We start from the raw sequence: 21,056 nt of genomic DNA on the forward strand, positions 1-21,056 counted from the left end.
CCTGATGGACAAGGACAGGTTTAGACTATAGGCTTTTGTTTTTTGCTAGTTGTGATAAATGATTAACATTTCTTAATGCTGTTAATGGGAGTTATGAAACAATCCAAAATCTTTCATTGTGCTTCTGTGTTGATCTCTTGAAGAACTCTGTGATGAGGCAGATGTCATTACTGATTATAAGATGCTGAATCTAGAAAGGCTAGAGGCATTGAAGTTGTGAGTGAAGGTGATCTGCAGTTCAGAGTCAGACATATGACGTGAGATTTAGAACTGTAAGTGCTATGTCCTGCTACTTGCCTTGTGCAGCTCCATGCTCAGTGTTCTAGCTTCTGTTGATCTGATGTTAAGTTTCCTCTCAGACTACATGATCTGTACGTGCACCAGTTAAGGCTTTGATGTCAGCTACCACACTCAGCTAGGTTGTTCCTGTCCAGGGAGGCCGCAGAGAAAGCATCACTGGTGATTTGGAAGGGGAAGCAGTGCCTGTTTCCCTGCTTGGTGTCTTGGAACAGAAAAATATAGGCGCATTTGAATGAAACGTAGTGCAACAATGCTACCAGTTCAATTGTACTGTTCAGTTCTATACTGTATGAAGTAACTCACTCACTCGAAGGATTTTTGTTATAGGAATAAAAAAAAATTGCCTCGGAAACTGTGAGAAGCAGGGAAGAAAATAATAGGAGGAGAAAGTGACGACAGTAAGTGAAAAATGTCTCTTTGGTAGTATGAAAGAAATTAAGAAATCCTAAAATAATTTCACAAGCAGATTTTTGAGACAGACACTACCTTAACACTGCAGTCAAACTGTTGTCTGAGCAACTACCTTCTGCTCACTTAAGATTTCCAAGCTTGTAATAGTCTGAAAATAAGTAATAAGCTTGTCTGTGCTAGTAGGATTAAAAAAAAAAAAATCTTTACTTCAGAGACATGACTCTTGTGATCACAAGTGAAGTTGTCCTATATAAATAGGAAAGACCCCTACGGTCTGTTTTGCATTCATAGAAGATTAATTGCTTTACTGATGTTGTTGGTTAGAAGTGTATTAAGACTAGAGTCTGGCCCTCATCTATCACAGGCAGTGCTGATTAAAGAGCTTTTGCTAATTAAGGAGCCTCTTTCAGTGGAGTACTAGCACCCTTTAATGGATGAGCTCCATCAAGTTTTTCGGTACAAGGTGTGTTCCCTATCCCTTAATACTTCCACGTTCTTCACAGAAGAACTCTTCACAAAACAGAAGGCGAGTTTCTGCATGACCGTGGCCCCGGTCTCGGTGCGGGGCGCCGCGTTGGGCGCCCAAAGCCCTCGGCTGCCGCCGGGCAATGGCGTCGTCGCGCTGCCCACCAAGGTGTGGGTGTGTGTGGCGGGGTGGGGGGAGGGGGTAAGGCCCGGCCCGCAGATGGCGGCTGAGGTAAGCGGTGACCGCAGCTCTCGTCAGCCCCAGACGATCCCCCCACCCCGCCCCCGCTAATCATGTTTCCATCAGTCCCCGCCGGGGCGTATAAAAGGAGCCGGCGCCGCTGGCAGAGCGCTGCCCGGCCCCGCCGTCTTCTCGCCCGCCCGCCCGCCCCCATGCAGCCCGCCATGATGATGTTCGCCAGCAAGTACTGGGCGCGCAGGGGCTTCTCGCTGGACTCGGCGCCGCCTGAGGAGCACCGCGGCCTCGCCGTAAGTCGGCGGGGGGGGTGGGGGGTGCCTCGCTGCGGCGGCTCCGCGGCCGTGGGGCGGGACGAGGCGGGACAGCGGCGCCCCTGCCCCGAAAGTGCCCCCAAACGCGGCCCCGTCACCAGGACATCGCCTCCTGCCCTCCCCGCTGCCTCCCGGCGGCCGGGTCGCGCCGGTTTCGGCCCCGCGCCGAGTTTTTCGGGCGGGGGCGCAGCCGGGCGCCGAGCCGCGTGGTTTGAGTTACTTCACTGAGCTCTCCCGGGCGCAGGTGCGCGCTCCAGGTAATCCGTTATCGCTAGGAAAGTCCACCTGCTAATCGTTACTTGATCGCAGAGCGCACTAGCCGAGATAACCTTTGAATGCCTGCGATACCGCTGCGGGGCTCCTAACAGCCGCTCCAGTTCTCGCTGGCCGGCGAGCGGCTCTCTGCCGTCGCTCGAGGCGCCGCGGGACAGACGGGAGTGGGGAAGCGGCGCGGCAGCGCCTTCGCCGCCGGAGTCGGCGAGCGTCGAGGCGCTCGGGCGCCCCGTCAGCGGCTCCGTCGCCGCCGCGCGGCTTCCGGAGAGCAGCGCGCCGTGAAAAACCACCGCTGTCGCAGCTGCTCTGAGAGCTCGCTTCGTGTGGAGGTTGCCGCCTTGATCTGTGCGCAAACTTACTAAGTCCCACGCATTACTGAAGTTAAAGCTATCGGAAGCCGTCTTTCCCGAACCCGTCCCTAAGCAAACCTCCTCCCAAGCACAGTCACGTAAGCCCAGTTACTAATGACCAAAAGCGCTCGACACGCTTCATACGCCCATCCGCAGACACGTGTTTAAAACAGTCTGAGATGATCCATTTTGAAAAGGAATCAGGGTAAAGACTTATTTTTTTGCAAAGTGATGGAGTACTTGGTGAGATCTTCTACAATCTCTTCTGGAAGCGCTGGGAGGCACCATGCTGACGTGGATTGTCCCAGGCCCCCAGACATCATGCGGGTGGGATAACCTGCCTTGGCACCGCTGTCCCTAACGGAAAAACGAGCCTAGAGATTTACTCTAGATTTACTTCTATGAGCCTATGAGATTTGACTTGGCTCTCCTCAGATGTTGTGAGATGTGGTGTGGCGGTTGAAAACTCAGCCTGTTCTTGGTGGGTTTCTTTTCCCCTTTATTCCTTTACAGCTTGCCGAAGAACAGTTTAATCCATGTGAAGCGGTTGTATGTGACTCTTGATTTCTATTTTCAAAAAATTTTTTTAGCGCCCTTATATTTTTTCCAAAAAAAAAAAAACCCAGTAGCCTCACTGGAGATTTTCCTTCTCCAGGACTCTCAACCTGAGTATTGGAAAATACCAACTTTTTTTTTTTTTTTTTTTTTTGGGGGGGGGGGGGAGAATCTTGGTCAGTGTTGCCAGATCAAGACTTAAGCTGATAAAAATGCATACTTTTTTTTTTTTTTTTGAAAATACGACCTACCTGAAATTTGGCATAAAGCAAAGTCTGCATACCCCAAATTGAGAGATGGTTGTAGGATTTGCCAGAGATGGGTGGGTTTTTTGTTCGTTTTTTGGGGGATTTTTTGAGTTCATCAGCCAGCTCATCTCCTAAGGGAGATGAAGTGTAAGCTTTTATTTCTGTCCTAATTTGTGTAAGCAACAGAGGTTTTATTTCCTCAGAAAAAATGACATTGCATGGCAACATAAAGTTTATGTTCTCTATTGTGCTACAGTTAATGTTTTAAATTTAATAAATAATACAAAGATATAGACCAATATAAATCATTGTAAATTGGCCAATATAAATGAGAATAGCACTACTTCAATTAGTGATTTTGCAGTAATTCAGGCCATCTCCAAGTTTATTCCTAATAATACCATAGCATTAATAATGTCATTATATTTATGTCCCATACATTCATATTGTATTTCCTTATGCTTTTTTAATGGATTGATCTCTGACACAACCACCTCTAACAGCTTCATTTGGCCTATGATACTGATTTGAAGTAAATGAACTACCTTTTAAAGTCTGAAAGAGTTCTGTTCAGCTATTTTCTGACAAAAATCACCTTGTGTAAAGTGACTTTATTTTGAGAAATGCACATTCACATCTGAAATAATGCTTTTTTTTGTCTACTTGTAGCTAAATAGATCAAATTCTGGGAAAAATGAGGAAAAGAAAGGGAATAAGGGAAATGGGAAAAGTGAATCTATTTCTGAAGGTGGAAAGACAGCTGTGGTGTTTTCCTTGAAGAATGAAGTTGGTGGATTGGTGAAAGCTCTCCGACTCTTCCAGGTAAACCTTACAAATTATTACACTGACTGGACTGAGGGAGGAGACTGAGATCAGATGGTTTGCTGGTCTAAAGTAACGGATCTTGATCAAAGGAATGGAGTGCAATTATTTTTATTCATTTCTGTAGACTGTAAATTCCAATGTTATGGACCACTTAACAGAGCTTTTTGGTTTCAGGAGGAGTTCTCTGGAATCAAATTTAACAGTGGTGTTGATGTTCGTACTGTTCAGTTTAGTTTTCCAAAGTGTGATTCTCAACACCTTAAATCAGAGCTGAAGTTCTCTGTACAACCACAGTTGGAGGAGGCATTTTCAAAGAGCATTTCAGAATATCAAAGTTAGATGCTCAGAATCAGATCATGATGGCAGCCTTGCCCGAAGACAGTACTTGATCGTAAAGTTAAACTCATCTGTAAATGCTTTGCTGGGTCAGAGTTTTATATGTTTAACTAGAACATAAATTGTGAAGTGTTACTCGCATGTAGGTCCCTATGCAGTCGGTAGTTTTCAGTCAGGCTGCTAGTGCTGTAGACTGCTTATCTGCTATTAGTTGCAGGGCAGGGGATTTTTTGTGCCATTGGATATACTGTTGGGGTGAAAGATAGTAATTCCTATAAATGCAGTCAGATATGCACTCAACAATCATTGAATGTGAACTGGAGGATCTTACTAATAAATTGGAGAGAGCTGAGAGGCATGCCTAAGGACAATTAAAGTATGTAATATGATGAAAGTCTTAGACTTTCAGTCTGTGCAGCATAGTAAGGAGAAAGTTAGGAGGTGGTTTGGGTTCTACCTGTAATGCCAAACACCCAAAGGGTAGAGGCACTGGCTGTTACCATTCCTGCTTCCATGAGTTGGTGCAGGGCTCCACATCCGAAGGCTGATATGGATACCTAGCCATGGAAAAGCGTCACCCCTTAGACTGTCTGGAGGAAAATTGCCAAAAACTAGTGTGTTTGACAGAAACAGGGGGAAGCCTAAATGAGCTGATAGGAATTGCAGAAAGAGGCATGTTTGCAGTGCTGCTTCTCTCCAAGGGTTAAGTGTCTAACTGCATCTCTGGCTTAAATACCCAAATGGATTCACCCTTGAAATTCTGGCCTTACATATCAACCCTCCCTTTTTGGGAACAAGTGCATAATTCACTCTGGTCTTTTAAATGTGGCTGGAGGATGTTGCAGAACTATCACCTTCATTCATATATTAACTTAGCAGTTCGAGTGCTGTGAAGGAGAGAGCAGATTTTTATACTGTACTCAATCTGTGGGAGATCAAACCCACTTTTCCTGCTTTCCAGAAGAATGTAAAGATCATTAGCTCTTCACTGGCAGAGAACTTGTAGGGGCATGCTTGGCCTACGTTGTTCAGGAGTAGGTCATCAAAATGATTCTACTTGTTTTTTTAATCTGCTATTCTACAAATAGCTTGTACAAAGTGGAGGGTTTTCCCCCACTTTGGGGCAACGTAGGGAATTTGTTATGTATATGGGTTAGCTAAGATTATTTACCATATACATACCTTACGGAGGCAGCCAGTGAAAGAACTGTGTACTACCTAGATCCAGATGTGTGAAAGCAGAGTTGGCTGTGCCAGAGGGACTTTCAACTGGAACAGACGTTTATACAAAGTATGACAGGCAAGTGGAAATAGAAGCATAGGCTTCTCCCCATTTGGGAAGTCAGAAAAGATTTTATTGGCATTGCTGAGTAGGTGGAGGGATAAATTGTCAAAAGTAACAGAAGATTTGTGGCTGGGATGAGAAAAGGTTAGATCAAAGAATCAGTAGAAATGTTGGTTGAAAACAATCATCTAATCCAACCTACTGTTTAAAGCAGAGCTTACAACACTAGATCAGGTTAGCTTTAACACGCTATGGTTGTCTCTTGTATGACACTCTTAAAAAGAGACCAGTAGTTGTGATGGGAGAGATACTCCATAGGAAAGTTTTCATGATAAAACTATTTTCACATCCATGTTTTTTGTGTAACTTAGTTCTGATGGGGTAAATATAATAAATTAAACTAGATATTCATTTTATTACTATTAGCACTTCTGGTCATTCAGAATTAGTGAAAGGTAGATGAGGACTGAAATATAATTATTCTCACAGAAATATTTTCTCCCTCAAGTGTTTGCAAAAGATACTAAAGTAATACGTTTTTAATAGTGTCTATTTACTTAAACACATTAAATTTAACTGAAACTTACATTATGATCATGTGCATTTCCTAATAAAACTGTTTCATATATATAGCAAAGCAATTTTTTATATCTTTAATGATTAGAATATAATGTTGTCTTTTGCTTTGGCAAATAAAATTAAATCGTCAGTTAATGCTTTTAGATTTACTTAATGAAGAAAGTTATTTTACATCCAGTATATAGGATTTTTTGTCTTTAATATTTATTAAACAACACTAACTGAGTAGGTATATACAAGTACTTTTACTGAAAACTTATTTTAATAACTAGGGAAAACTTTCTTGAGGAACATGCCATCAGTATTACTGTTCTAGATGAAATGTCTAGATTTCATCCATTGTTTCATCTTTCCACAGGAGAAACATGTGAGTATGGTTCATATTGAATCAAGAAAATCCAAGCGAAGGAACTCAGAGGTAGAAATTTTTGTGGACTGTGACTGCAGTAAGAAAGAATTCAATGAACTAATCCAGCTGCTCAAGTTTCAAACTAACATCGTATCTCTTAATCCACCAGAAAACATCTGGACTGATGAGGAAGGCAAGGCTGCTTTTATATCACTCAGTTTAGACGCTGGCAAATGTTGTGTGTAGGTATATCAGGTATTCTCCGGTACATTCAACTCACATTCTGTCTTCTGCAGATCTCGACTGTGTGCCTTGGTTCCCCCGGAAGATATCTGAATTAGATAAATGCTCACAGAGGGTTTTGATGTATGGATCTGAACTGGATGCAGATCACCCTGTAAGTGTAACATAAAACTATATTGTAGATAATCTGTTCAGATTAAATAATCAGTCAATAAGTCTGTTGACTAGTGATTTTGAGTATTTTTTTGAGTACATTGTTTTCAGAAGATGCAAACTTTTAAAGTTCTCTAATGTTTTCAGTGAATTCTTTTTTTTCCTGTAATGGTGCACAAAAATGGAGATCCTCTGCAAAACCTATTCTTAAGCAACTTTGTTCCTTTTTGTGCTGCTTTCACTTATTTGTTTTTAATTTGCTGGTTTCAGACTGAAGAATTTAGCCTTAGGTTCTGTCACAAGTAGAGATAAGAACTGGTATCAATATAAGTGTCAGAGAAGAAAAAGTGAGGGAAGACTTTCTGAGCACTTGGGAGAAAATCACAAAATAAAGCGCTGTGATTATGTTCCTGTTTCTGCATGAATGCAGCAGATGGCAAGATATTTCACACTGTTTCCTGACTTCAGTGACAGGACGCAAGTCTGCATTTCATACAAGCCACATACCATAGTAGTGCTGATGTACTCAATGCAAAAGGCAGAAAAAAAGAAGATTCTTTCTTGCTTTCACTTGGCTTATCTCTGTTAATGCCTAACCTTTGAATCCTGAGATGGCAGATGATTGCAAGAATTTGTGTTAGAAAATTTTTGCTTCTTACAAATTGAAGTTTCCACTTTTGGACCCCTTGGCTGAAAATTACTGATGATAACTAATTGTATTCACTCCTACTCCAAGAAAAAGAAGTTGGGCTAAACTGTTAGTGTAGGAAACTTCCAAAAGAAAGTAGTCAGCAGTGAACTAAGATGCCTGACAAGAGGACTATCTTGTAATAGAAAAAGATTGAACTGCAGCTGTAGGCTGTAGTCTCCTCTGTTACTTTTTTTTTCTTTTTGGTATTGTCCAAGACAGTGAAAAGTGGCCCTGAAGAGATTGTAACTGACTCCAGGAAGATCATTTCAGTATAAGAGACTCTGCAGTGATGCATCCATGTTGTACCATGCTATGACAATGCCTATGCAGACTCTTTCCTGGTGACTCCCTTGGCTGAGGAGTGGCAAGTACTCCTATGTTTAGGGCTCTATGTGCAGTGCAGAAATAGCAGCCAAACTGTTGCTTTCTGTCCTTGCCACTCCACAGCTTCTGCAGCTGCCATGGCAAGGGCTCATGCATAGGCACTCGCTTGTGCACACACAGGCAAACTGACATCTTATGCTGGCCATCGTGATATCTCCTGAGAGCCCCACTTCCCTGTCCCTCTCAAATCCGTCTGCCGTATTGGCCCTGGAAAGCATAGGTGCTGTGCTTCGTTCCCAGCCATCTCTAGGCTATGTGAGCCCTTCCCACAGTGTGGGCCTACAGATAGGGGAGCACATGCCTGGATTCTGATTTCTGACGTGTACGTCTTGATGACAAACTAGGATTTACCTAGCGCTTTTTCAGAAAGGAAAACTGTTGATTACCCTCAGCTATTAACAGTAATTTGGTTCAAACAATGGCATTTCAGTCTTAATAGCAACTCATTTTAGCCTTGAGTTGATGATTGTAACAGGCAATTTGATAGTTTTGTGTTCTGATTTGGTGCCTTCATTAAATACTTGAGTGCTCTGCTGAAAATCTGCTTTCAATTTTACAGACAATGAAAAAAGACATTTGCATTATGTGAATATGTATTTTACACTTTGGGGACCTCTTATAAACATAATTTACACGCCATTTGTTATCCTATGCAGCATACTAGATATTGAAGATAAGGAAAAACTAAAAAAAACTGTGATTGGCTTTCCAGAGCCCAGTTCTGGTGCATGCTCTGTTCTTAGTGGTTGTGTATAAATACCAGAGGGCCAAAGAATTATCTTATTACAAAACCAGCATAGCACCACCTTAGCTTCTATCTCACTCTATACTGGTTAATGGTACTAGACTCAATTTCATTACATATGACAGACTTTTAAATCACCTGTGCTGTGTCCCATCCATTTTGGTCTAGTGAATGGTTTGCAGCTAAGTAATTCAGTACTTACGTCAAAAGGTATTAAGCAGACAGGGAGACCTCCCCAAATTTCAGGAACTTTTTGCCTGTCAAAAAGCTTTTATATGTAGGTAGCATTCATTGTAATTTGTCATTGTCGTTCTGGTCTATTCTCTAGTGTTTCACAGGGGAAGTGCTATGCTTCATTGAAAGCAGACCACAAAAATGCAGGGTCAGATAAAGCAAATGTTTGAGGAAACTGTGGATTATGAAGCAGCTGATCTCTTTATAGGTATGGACAGCAAGTCCATAACCAGATGGCAAAGGAAGGAAAAAGGTCATTTAATATCCGAAGGTTGTTGTTTTAAAGTTGTCTGCTGCCCTGTTAGAGAGTGGAAACTTGAAGATTTTCTGCAGTCCTTTTTATATTCTCCTTTAGTCTGCCCCAGCAGCACAACTTTTGTTATAGGGCAGTTACAATACCTCTCAGAATTTGATAAAGTTTATGCAAACGTTTTGAATCAAAAGCCATTATCTCTTCACTCCCAGCAGTGTGCAGTAGTTTGTGTTTGTGCATGTGAGTTGTAAGAGGAAAATGTGTTTTCTTTCCATTTGTGACTAAGGGAAACTTAAGTGCACTTTCTGGGTTATTAAGTGTGGAACTTACTTAACTGTCTATCCTTTTTCATCTTCAGGAGGTTGGCAGTCCTGTCTTGAAAATAGATACCTCTTTTGCAGCCTCAAACCTGGTGTCTAAATCTCTTATAGGTATAGAAGAGATCTTTCAGTTTTGAATAGCTGACATGGCTGTGACTGGTGTGTGTATATTATACAGCTCCTTTGTACTTAATATACAAAGGATATGAGCCTGCTTCAGCCCATGAGGTAGAGCCTTGCCTCTGTAACTCGAGTTGGAGCAATGTGCATAGTTACTGCCAGAAGCTGATGGTTCAGTCCCTGATGTGTTCGTTAAGATGGCAACTGCCAAAGTAACATCTTCAAAATGAGATGTTCCTGAACTATGGGCACTTGATTTTTCTAGTAATGAAAAATGTATTAAGGATAAGTCAGTTATTCTACTTTGTTGACTGCATGTAGTTCTCCATTCAGGTCAAGGAAAATCTGAGTGAGATGAATGGCAAGAAAAAAATGTCTGTTTTTCAGCATTTTTGGATGACTGACTACCTGTGCTAAGCCAGTCTTGAAAATATTCCCGTGATGGAAAAAAGCACTAACTTATTTTGTCTTACAGTCCAGTAGATGATGTTAATCAGAATACAATATAATTAGGCACTAAATAAGCACTTTAATGATTTATTTTATAGTTCTCACAGTTAGTTTTCTGTCTTTATTATAAATTAATCTCTTCTTTCTTGCTTAAGGGATTTAAAGACAATGTCTATCGACAGAGAAGAAAATACTTTGTGGATGTTGCCATGAGCTATAAATAGTAAGTACTGTCAAAATTTTTCCCTGTGCTGGTGACTAGCTAGAATTTATGCTGTGTTTAATTCTGTAGGATGAAGTTTTGCAGTAGACAAAATGAACCTTTAAGCTTTGACCAGTGTAGTGTAGACTATAATTGACAAACTTGATGCTTGCAGTCCTCTTACAAATTCAATACAGATACAGGCAAGTAAAGAGTTTGGAAGGTAAGTGCTACCTTTAAGCACTTTTTTTCATAGCTCATTAAACTTAAACTGTTTTGCAAATGCAAAACGCAGTTTCTTAATGACAAATTGATATACCACAGAATCATACATATCCAGTGTCACTACATGGACTAGAATCTGGTCACAGAACACCAAACTGTTACTTGCTTCTTGAGGCAAAGAAAATTGTGCCTATTGTGAGGAGAGCTGTTGTACATATCTGGAAAGGCACACAGAAGAAGTGTTGTGCACAGAGTGCTTCACATTTGTCACTAACCTCACATTTGTCACAATTATTAAATTTCTACCTGCCAAAGTTAGACTGGGATGTGAGTCTAGTCCTGAGGATGTTTAGAGCCCGAGAAACTGCCTATTGACTAAGGATGAACTTCTTGGGGTAGGAGCAACAACATGCTGTTGCGCAGGATACTACATATGTGACATACATAATACAGAGAAACAAGGGAGAAGGGAAGAAAATCTGCTGTACAGGCCACACAAGATAAGGAAGAGGACTTGAATCTATGACAAAGATGATTTACTACTACTAATTTTACTACTGGGATGACTTTGGGTTACTGGAGAGAGCAGATGATCCATACAGTCCTAACCTCAATATGGACCATGACTAAAGGAATTTCTTTAGCGTTAGGGTGTGCTGTGCTCCCTGAAAGAGTCTGGAAACCTAGAACACTGTATATGTGGTGTTTTGTGAAAAATCCTTGAGTTTGTATCAAAGAACAATTGTGGTTTAAAGATTTTTTTTTTATTCCAAAGGGCCTGGGAGAATTAACTGTCCTCATGGCATATATAAATCTGTGGGTTTTTTTTTTTTTTTTGTTTTTGTTTTCCCGCACCGAGGTAGTTTCCACAGACCCAGTAGACTTTCAGGATCTCAACTTTCAGGCTGAAATTCTAATTTGATTTTTGTTCATTCTTTAATGAGAAGTGTCACTGACTTTAAGAAAGAATTCATAGGATTCCAGGATTTGATCGAAAACTAGGAAAGCTGTAGTTAGACAAACTCAGTACAGAAGGGAATTATTATTTTCTTTTCATTTTATTAATACACTGTATGTTGCAAAATACCTTTTATTAATTTTGCCAATACAGCTCTAAACTTCTTGGAATTTAGTCAGTGGATTTCTCTGTAGTTACTGGTGCTGATGTCTGAGCACAAATATAACACACATACTTTCTCACTGAATTTTATCTTTCCAGACCAAGCCAGTATTTCCAATTTGTTACCATCCATGGAAGTTAGAAAGCTTTCTGAGCTGCTTGCAAATATCTACTGTGTTTGTAATTTTCTTGTCACATAAGCATTCAACTAACTCTAGTCATACTCTTAATTTTATTTGTAACAGGTCTAAGCTTTTATTCTCAAAGGAAAAAACACAGTAATTTCATGTTCTTTTCAATCTTGCTGTACTATTTCAGGTTTTTCATTTTTCTTGTTTGAGATTTCTACCTATGTTGTTTAAAAAATATAAAAGACAACTTTTTTTTTTACCTTTCATAAAAGGCACGTCTTGGCAGGAAGCAACTCAAAACCAGTTTTTTAAAGGTTATTTGGTTCTGCTTTTTTGTTCTTTATTATGAAGCTAATACATGGGCTGTGGAAGGCTGGGGGGCGGGAAGATGAACTGTGCATTGTGACCGTATTATTCTGATTTTTTTTTTCCTTCCTTTACTGTTATCTGTTCATATCATTAAACTATTACCAATCTAATGGATTACTAAGTGCTAGCATAGGTTCCCCTTTCTTTTGCCCCGTGATGGCATTTGTTTAGCTGGGTGCTGCTGACATTCATCCAGCACACGGTTTCTGCCTGCTGAGGGCAGGTTGGTGGTTGTTCGAGAAACTTCCTAGGCTCTGCAGTTTGCTCCCAATGCTGACTGGGTAAGTCCTAAATTCACTTGTATTTGAAAAATGCCCAGAGACAATTTTTTGTTTGTTTGTTTTTGTTTTCAACTGATTGAGTTAGTTCTTCTTGACTAGCTTTTTCTGTAGTATAAAATGTCAAGCAGATACCTGTGGATGAGGGCAGACAGTGTGCACTTCTAGAGCTCCTTCAGTAAACTCAGATTGTAATCCATTTACCCATTACAGCAACAGTAGTGCCATATGTTTCACAGCTGCTGAGTTGTTGAAAATATCTTCTTCCCTTTTCCCCCACTAAGCTGCCTAACTACTGGAAAGATCATGCTGCTGGTTCACTAAACAGTTGCTGGTCTTCTGCCACAGAGATTCCCCCCCAGGAGCTAGGTAGAAACCTCTTGTCACAAAGTCACTTAGAGTAATACTGTATATTCACAGAAAAAACAGATACAACAAAAGGAAGTAAAAATTCCTTTGCTACTTCAGATTTTGGAGAATCAACAACCATTTTGGCAGGCAAATTACAAAAACCAAAGAAACCAAAAGAGGAGTTATTTGGTGGCCAAATCTTGTACTTCGGTAAGGCTGCTTAGAGAATATCCTCTTGTCCCACTGAATGCTTTCAAACATTTAAAAGATTTTGAACTTTTCCCCTTTTTATCAGAAGAGTGAAATCAAGATGCTTTAAATGCTTTTCTGGTCAGGGACCACAAAACAGCTGATAGGCCAGTAACTATAGGAGTTACCTAGATGTGGCAGCATCTCACTCTTCAGGTCTACTGAAGTTAGAACCTAGTTATCTTAACTGCACTGGAGTGCCGTATCTGCTGGGCAGTTGGTCTCTGTCTGTCTGCTCTGTGGAGGCAGCCCAGGGAGTCCTTCACCTTCATCAACCTGGAGTTCAGTCTAAGCTGCACAGAGTAAAGGTAAACTAGCTCATGGAGGACTGTGTGCTGCTTCAGCTGAACTGTTTCTGCCACTCATGATGGTGAATTCAGAATTAATTTGCGTGTCCTGGCACCACACTGTAGTCTTATTGGATTCAACTCTTCTCTGGTCTAATGGCTATTTACTCATTTATACAAAAAAGAGCAGCTTTGGCAGGAAATGTTGAGAGTGTTTCACCCCAGTATAGCTAAAAATTTTATGTCATAAAGACTACTTCCCTTGGAGACCAAATTTACAGCACTCTCTTCAACCTCTGTTTTCTCACATCCTAGGTAAGTGCCTCATCATTAGCTGAGGTTTGATATGTTTCTCCTTTTCATTTTTCCAGTGTTAAAAAAAATGTTAGTTCCTTAAAGCAATAATGAAGAAATTTGCATACAAAGAATTAGTATTGTCAGAATTTGAGTAGAAAAATCCGTGATTGGTGTTTCCGTTATGAATTCCTGATGTTCTATAGCAGTAGACGTTCTGCTTTGGTTGAACATAAAGAGACCTTAGTAGGAGAAGAGGGAGTGAGAGAAAAAAACACTGAGAAAAGTGGACCTGGAGAATCAGGGATTTGCTAGTGCTAGATGTTAAAGGGAAAGAGATGTTAATGAAGCACCGCAATGAAAATCAGCTATATGGAATAAGCGAACCAAAAAATAAATGTTCTTCCCTGCTTTACTTAGCTTTTATCTTAAATTAGTGAAAATGTGTTAATCTTGCTAATTAGTCCTTTGAGACTGATTAGGGATTGCAGAAGTGTTGTGAATATTAAAGCAGGAGGAGAAATACAAGGTTTATAGAGGGAATTTATCATATGACTTGGTAACTCATGACTATAGCAAAATGGAAAGATCTTATTTTAATACATAGAAATAAAAATTCAAGTTAGGTTAGCCTGGAGAGTCATTTTACTAAGCCAAAAGAAAACTGGGTTTGCGGGCTGCTGATTCTTGTGAATTACTGGATGCTTGAGTGCAAGATGAGCCTAACTTTAAGTAGCAGGAAATGGAGTTTTCAGAACTGAGTGAGAATTGTGTGGGTCCTCCCTCAAGTCTGACTCTCTTGACTGTCTAGGTAAAGACAGCAATATCATGATGGGCTGGAAATAAGACCAGCTTTTCTAGGCATAAATTCTATTATGGAATACATGTCTGTTAAACCTTATTTCAGTACCAGGTGAATTGATTGAAACAATAAGTTATAAACCTGCTGGTGAACTGTGAACAAGCTCAGATACTTGCTCTTGTTTATACCTCTCTAGTCACAAGCTAAATAGTGGGTTGAATTTTCCCACTGGTTCACTGATTTCTTCAGCTTTGCTGGGCCTCTGCTGACCTGTGCTGGCAATATGCATAGTAGAGGTCAGGTCTAAGGAAAAGGGATGTGGCTACCGCACAGTATTTTGGGAGCCCCATGTGGGTGGGACAGCTACCTGGTGTTCACTCATGTATAATACATTTAAAATAGCTTTTTTAGGCTTTCCACAAGCAGATAGGCAGCTTAAGGGTGATAGAGTGTAAAGGTGAAGACAGATACAAGATATGAAGGTTTAACTCCCACTGCGCAATGTGACTAGACCCAGTACAGCTTCTGTTGGTGAGCCATGCTTCACTTATGTGTTGCAGTTCTTACTAGGTCTATAAAAGAGTGGCTAAAAAGGAACAAGATTATTTAATGTATTGAATGTTCAATGAGTATTTAACAAGCATGAGTACTTCATACAAAGTAGCCTTTGACTGTCAGATACTGCCATGGATCAAAATACGTTGATATAGTGAAAGTCAAGGGGTTTAAATAGTCAATTTTCGGTAAAGACAAGGGGACAACTACAGATTAAGGTAGGGCAGAGGCTCTTCCCACGTGCCTGAAGAGACTGTAATTACATGGGACGTGAGAGCTCGTTCTCTTTGCATTGTATGGTGGAGTGATGGAGATAGGATAATGAGCTGGGCAATACCTGGGAAGGAGACCTTCCCTCAGTGACAGACTGCAGCTCTTCTGCTGCTCTAAGCTCCCCCTGGGGCCAGTACCCCTGCTCAGCAGCCCAGCTGACTGAGTCCGGCAGCTCAGGGAAGAAACTGTAGCACTGAGCTGGGAGCGTCAGAGTTGCCAGCCCTGCGGCAGCAGAGCAGGAGAGGAGTGGAAGAGAATCCTGTTAATCCATTTGTTAATCTGTACTTAGTTAAGGTCTGGGAAAGGTGAAGGTTTCCTGAGGAGAATGCAGGTTTCACAGGTTATGTGCAACAGGTTACGAACATTAGATCTAGAGGAAGATTATAAAGTTTCTAGGGGCAATTAATTGTGTGAGATGATGGCTTAAAAGCATGGCATGGGATATTCCATACAGATAAATGCAAGGCAGTGCAAATTGGAAGGACCCCTTCACACTCTTCACACAGTCAGTCAGTTTTAAGTTAACTGTTACCACTCAGGGAAAATCTTGAATGTCAGAGGCAGATTAGTAGGCAAGGAGGCACCCTGGGAGTCTCCTGCTTTGCAGTTTCTATGCATATGTGTAAGGAAGAAGAATTGTAGAGAATAAAAAATAGATGGATTCAGAGGCTTAGTTTTGCATTGGATAGACTGTTGCCTGTGAGATGAACTTCCTCATGATGTAGTCTTGACAGAGTAGATCTGGGGTTCTAAACGAATCTTCAAATTTAAACAAGAGTCTGAACAATAAACATGTATTTTTAGTTGGATCTGCACATTGTAAACATCTATGTAATTACCTAATGTTCACTTTGTAAAATGCTAGGTAATGGTGCTCTGTGCATAATGTTTGTATTTTAAAGAATGCGTAGGACTACAGATGTCTTTACTGAATATGCATCTCAGACCACTTATTTACAAAGGCACCAGTGGTAACAAACAGAGAAATACTGCTCTGATATAAAAGCATTGTATGGTATGAGAAGTCCATATTCTTACTATGATATGCACAAAAATTAAGAAATAATATTGTTTTTAGTAAGAAATGCATGAAATTCTTAAGAAATAAATATAACTCTACAATATAGAGATCATCAAGAGGAAATTCTAGGAAAAAAGCATGTAGCTGTTTTTAATAATCAGTTTTAGCAGGTCATCTGTCTTTATTTAAATAACACTTTTTACAGATATTCTGATATCCAAGGTCAGTCTAGAATCTGATTGTGTTCAAACATATTTTTGTATTATTTTATATTTTACAGTGGTCAACCTATTCCTAGAGTGGAGTACACAGCTGAAGAAATTAAAACTTGGGGAGTGGTATTTAGGGAACTCAGTAAACTCTATCCCACTCATGCTTGTCGTGAATATTTAAAAAACTTTCCGCTGCTGACCAAGTACTGTGGATATAGAGAGGATAATGTGCCTCAACTGGAAGATGTTTCTGTTTTTCTTAAAGGTAAGACATTGGTTCATCACCACATAATGGTTTCATGAAAACACTCTTTCCTATTAGTATGAAATACAAAATGCATAGAAGAAAAGGACTCCCAATATTGCCAGGGGCTTTGGTTTAGACCAAAGTGTGTGTGTGTATGTATTTTTCACGTTCTCAATGGGAGAGAATTTTTTCAGTCAAGATAGATAGTTGAATGTATGTAGTATGAAGGTGAGAGGAATTATGCAGCCAATCACATACCACATGATGCTATTCTGCACAGGGAGGAAAGTCTTTCAGTATGATCAAATGAAAGAGCCAAATTAACTCTGCTCTTCTGATTAGCACAGTGTGCGTCTCCCAAATATCTAGACAGTTAAAAGGGGGAATAAATGTCTGGATAACAAATATCTAGGCAATTAAAAAGAAGAATAAAATTATAGATAACAATTTTAAAAAGAGAGCAAGTTGGGCACATTTTTGTACATGAAGTGTACTCTTACTAAACCTGAGGTTTTTCTAAGTGCCCCAAACATCATGAAGCTATTAATTGTATTTTTATATTGGAAAAAAATCTCAGTGGCATCCCATAGTTGATCTGGCACTTTTCTTTTGTGTCATTTTTAAGGGATCAGGATATTATTACCTGTTTAGAAAATGCAAAGTTGCCCTTCTTTTTCGTACATAGTCAAAATCTGTTTCATAAGGAAGGAGAAGTGGCAGACATCAGCCTTCTGGTTTTAACCCTGAAGAGGCAAGCTGTCAGCATTCAGATTTTCTCCTAGGGTCCTTTCCAATGCATGCACTTCTGCGTTACTCCTCTTGGAAAAATTCCACAAGCTCAGAACTAAAATATTATCAATACGTTTTTGTAGGAAAAAAAGATATACTCCTAGTGTTATGAAAAATATTGCTTTTTTTTTTTTTGGTCCCAGATGCAAATAGAAAATTTTAAACTAAACCTCACAAAGGTGGTAATGAAAAGTTTACTTTCCCATTTCCTTGCTTTATCCTTAATTCTTGTTTATGATCACCTGCTTTTACTTATCACTCTTGGAGTTTGATTGTGCCTTCTGGGTCCCTTATATGTTATATTCTGGTCTCCAAGGAATGATGCCAAAATATGTAGATTATTTTTTACCTAACTAGAAACTAAAAAAAAAAATCATAATTCTTTCAGAAATGTTTTCAGACTAAATACAAGAGTCTGTGGAAGATAAACTTGGAGCATTTTCCTGAACACCTGAAAGAGTAAAGAATGAATTCGGGAGAGAAATGTCCTTTTCAAAGTCACTGAGTCTGAAATAATTCACTACTGGGACTAATCTGACAAAGAAATACTTTGTTAAATATTGAGGATCTCAAATATGAAAGTCAGTATTTTACTGTCACAAGACAGTATATTATCTGTAAAACTTAAGATGTATTTGATTTAATCATAATCTGTTCTGTTAGTTTGCAATATTTTTACAGAAGTCATCTTGTTTTGGAAACCTATCTCCTGTTTGGTAGCAGATAAGAAAGTAGATAGTTGCTGATTTGAGAGCATCATTTATGCATACCTTTACATTCTTTTCTAAAGTTACTAAACTTTTAATTACCTCAGGCTGTTTTTATTAAACATATGCTAGCAATGCAAAACAGTTCTTCTACATAGTAGATGAAAATTACATATAGTGATCTTCAGCCAAGATTTTTGGTGTCATGCTTCTGATTGAATAATTAACTACAGATCATTACCTGTCCTCAGAAATTGATATAGAGATACTTAATATGGTCTTTCATTATCTCCTTCACTTCAGAAAGGTCTGGCTTCACAGTGAGACCAGTTGCTGGATACCTGTCTCCCCGAGACTTTTTAGCTGGATTAGCATATAGAGTTTTTCACTGTACTCAGTATATACGACATGGCTCAGATCCTCTCTACACGCCAGAACCGTAAGTGTCTACATTAGCTTTAGCATTAAAAAATATGCTCACTGGATTCTTAAAAGACCCAATTGTATATGCTAAGATTGAGAAAAGGAGCCTTCCAAAAAAGGTAGAAATCTAGTTACACTGAAGTCAGTGACAAAACTCTTCACTTTGGGGCCAGAATTTAATCCAAAAGCATTTTCTTAAACTTTATACTTAAATGATTGTTGTTTATATGATGGGTCCAAAAATTCTGAGTTGTTTTTCAGTGGAAAATGGAGTTTCCCTCATTCTGCAATAAACATCTTGAAAAAGGATCTACAATCTTAATTTCTGATGGGGGAAATAAAAAGGAAACCCAAATTCCTTAAAAAATTGCTTTCAGAATTATAATTTGGTCATCTTAAGTCCCCATATCTCTTTTGGGCCACATTCCCCAGCTGAACTTTACTTTTTTCCCATGATACGTCACAAGCAAGTCATGAAGCACAGCTCTCTTGCCCAGAGAGGATGTTAGATAGGAAGCCTTGTGATACAGAACATAATGGAAATAAGAGACATTTAACTATGACTTTCATGGGACTGCACTGAAGCTTCTCCAGAACAGAATATTTCAAGTTTTGGATTAAATATTTCGATGTTTGGGCTCTTGATGGAAAGTAGAAAAATATTTTTTGCTTTTTATTATATGCGAGGCACTCTGTGTGGTAATAACAGAACAATACATGACAGTCAGGTAGTATGGAGGTATTTTCACCGAAGGCATCTGCTGATCTTATAAACAACAATACTAGTGTTTACGCAGTGAATCAATCATCAGACCATTAGCATGAAATGGTAGATGTTGTTTATTCAGCTAGCACTATTTCGATGTGTTTTATTTTTGCCAAAATTTACAAAAAGGGTTTATATGTTTTATATGCATATACATGTGTACACACACACACACACACGCATATATATACATATATATTGAGCTTCAGTCCTGTAAACATTTGGACACAAGTCTTACTTTGATTTTGTAAACAGACTGTTGAAAATATGCAATTACGTTTTTGGATATGAAAGAATTAATGAAACTGTTAAGCTGTTTCCAACAATGCTTTAACATATTCTAGCAAGAGTCGCCAGGTGGTGCTGTTATACACGTATCTGCTTTTTTTCTTCAGCGTGTGAGCAGGGTAAAGTCTTCGATAAAAGTATTGTGAGGATGTTTTTGTGATGCATGTTTCTGTGGGGAAACTGGTGGCAATCACTGAAGGAATTCACTCACTTCTGTCATCTCTATAATTGGAACTTTAATCTCAGAAATTATTAGGCAAAATTGCTAAAGTGTCAAATCTTGAAAAAAGGGATTGAAAGTGTGATGTTGGACCTTTTTCTGGTCTATCTAAAGAGATCTGTAGATATTTTAGGTGAAGAAATTATACTTAGGAAGTACCAGGCTTTGCACTAATGATTTCCTCTCCAGTGGGAAGCCACTGTCTCAGTTTGCAACACCTGCTAATGCTCAGCATAGGGGTGATGACTTTATCAATGTAAATGAGGACTATATTTCCATCGATTGATAAGGGATTTAGGTACATAACACCAACAGAAACAAAGGAAGGAGTATGTTCCAGGAAACAATCAAGTGTGTTTGTTTTTGCTGATGTTGTCTGGTTTGTTGATTTGTGTATTTGTGGCCTCTATTTGTCAGGATACTGCTTATACTCAGAATTATGCAGTGTACCATAAGTGATGTTTAGTAGTAGATGCTGCTTCTTTTTTAATAACTTTTTTGGTCGTGGTGTATTACAAGTCATAGTATAGTAATTGTAATTGGATTAGAATGAATATTCTTGTTGCTTATTTGGATGGAACTTAAAAATACAAGTTATGACCTTAACAGCTCTAAATACGACTGATAGGAGAAATTACATTGTCAGTCTCTAATAATGTTGCTCTCTTCCTACAGACCAACTTGTTCAAAAATTAAGTAAATGAAATAATGCATGCTCACTACAATGAGCTTCATAGGAAATTTTTGAAAGCCCTTTTAAATTGTGTGTGACTTTTCATAATGTATGGCATATAATAAACCTTACCAGAACCAGAAATGCATAATGAAATCCTGGCTTTGTTGTAGTCAGTGGCAAAACTACCACTGACTTGAGTGGGGGCATTTCTTCATTCTCTGTAGTAGCTGCAATGTCTTGGGATCTGTTAGTTAATATATGGTGAGTTTTTTTTTTGCAGATCCTGGATCTGTGAATGCTATCATTTCAGTGATATAAACCTGATAAAAAGACTCCCATTGACTTCAATGGGCTTTCCATCACACCCAACACCCAGACTATAGAGCTAAATACGATTAGGGAGTTCACTTTGCTTGAACTCTATCACTACTATATGCATCTGAAAACATTTCTTTCTGAGTTTCATTATGTTTCACTACATTCACAGGACTA

At 39.4% G+C, this 21,056-nt stretch overlaps 1 protein-coding gene across 1 annotated transcript in view; it reads left to right on the top strand.

Moving 5' to 3' along the window:
- Window positions 1-1,569: 1,569 nt before the first annotated feature.
- The window catches only part of TPH2 (tryptophan hydroxylase 2), a 50,786-nt gene continuing 31,299 nt past the window's right edge, over window positions 1,570-21,056 (top strand). Inside the window, exons 1-7 of the mRNA XM_062567822.1 lie at window positions 1,570-1,665; window positions 3,782-3,934; window positions 6,496-6,679; window positions 6,783-6,883; window positions 10,235-10,302; window positions 16,517-16,713; window positions 18,495-18,630. Coding sequence (XP_062423806.1) covers window positions 1,570-1,665; window positions 3,782-3,934; window positions 6,496-6,679; window positions 6,783-6,883; window positions 10,235-10,302; window positions 16,517-16,713; window positions 18,495-18,630 — 935 coding nt within the window. The remainder of the gene's footprint in view (window positions 1,666-3,781; window positions 3,935-6,495; window positions 6,680-6,782; window positions 6,884-10,234; window positions 10,303-16,516; window positions 16,714-18,494; window positions 18,631-21,056) is intronic.

This window comes from Rhea pennata, chromosome 1 (genome assembly GCF_028389875.1).
Source record: "Rhea pennata isolate bPtePen1 chromosome 1, bPtePen1.pri, whole genome shotgun sequence".
Lineage (NCBI taxonomy): Eukaryota > Metazoa > Chordata > Aves > Rheiformes > Rheidae > Rhea > Rhea pennata.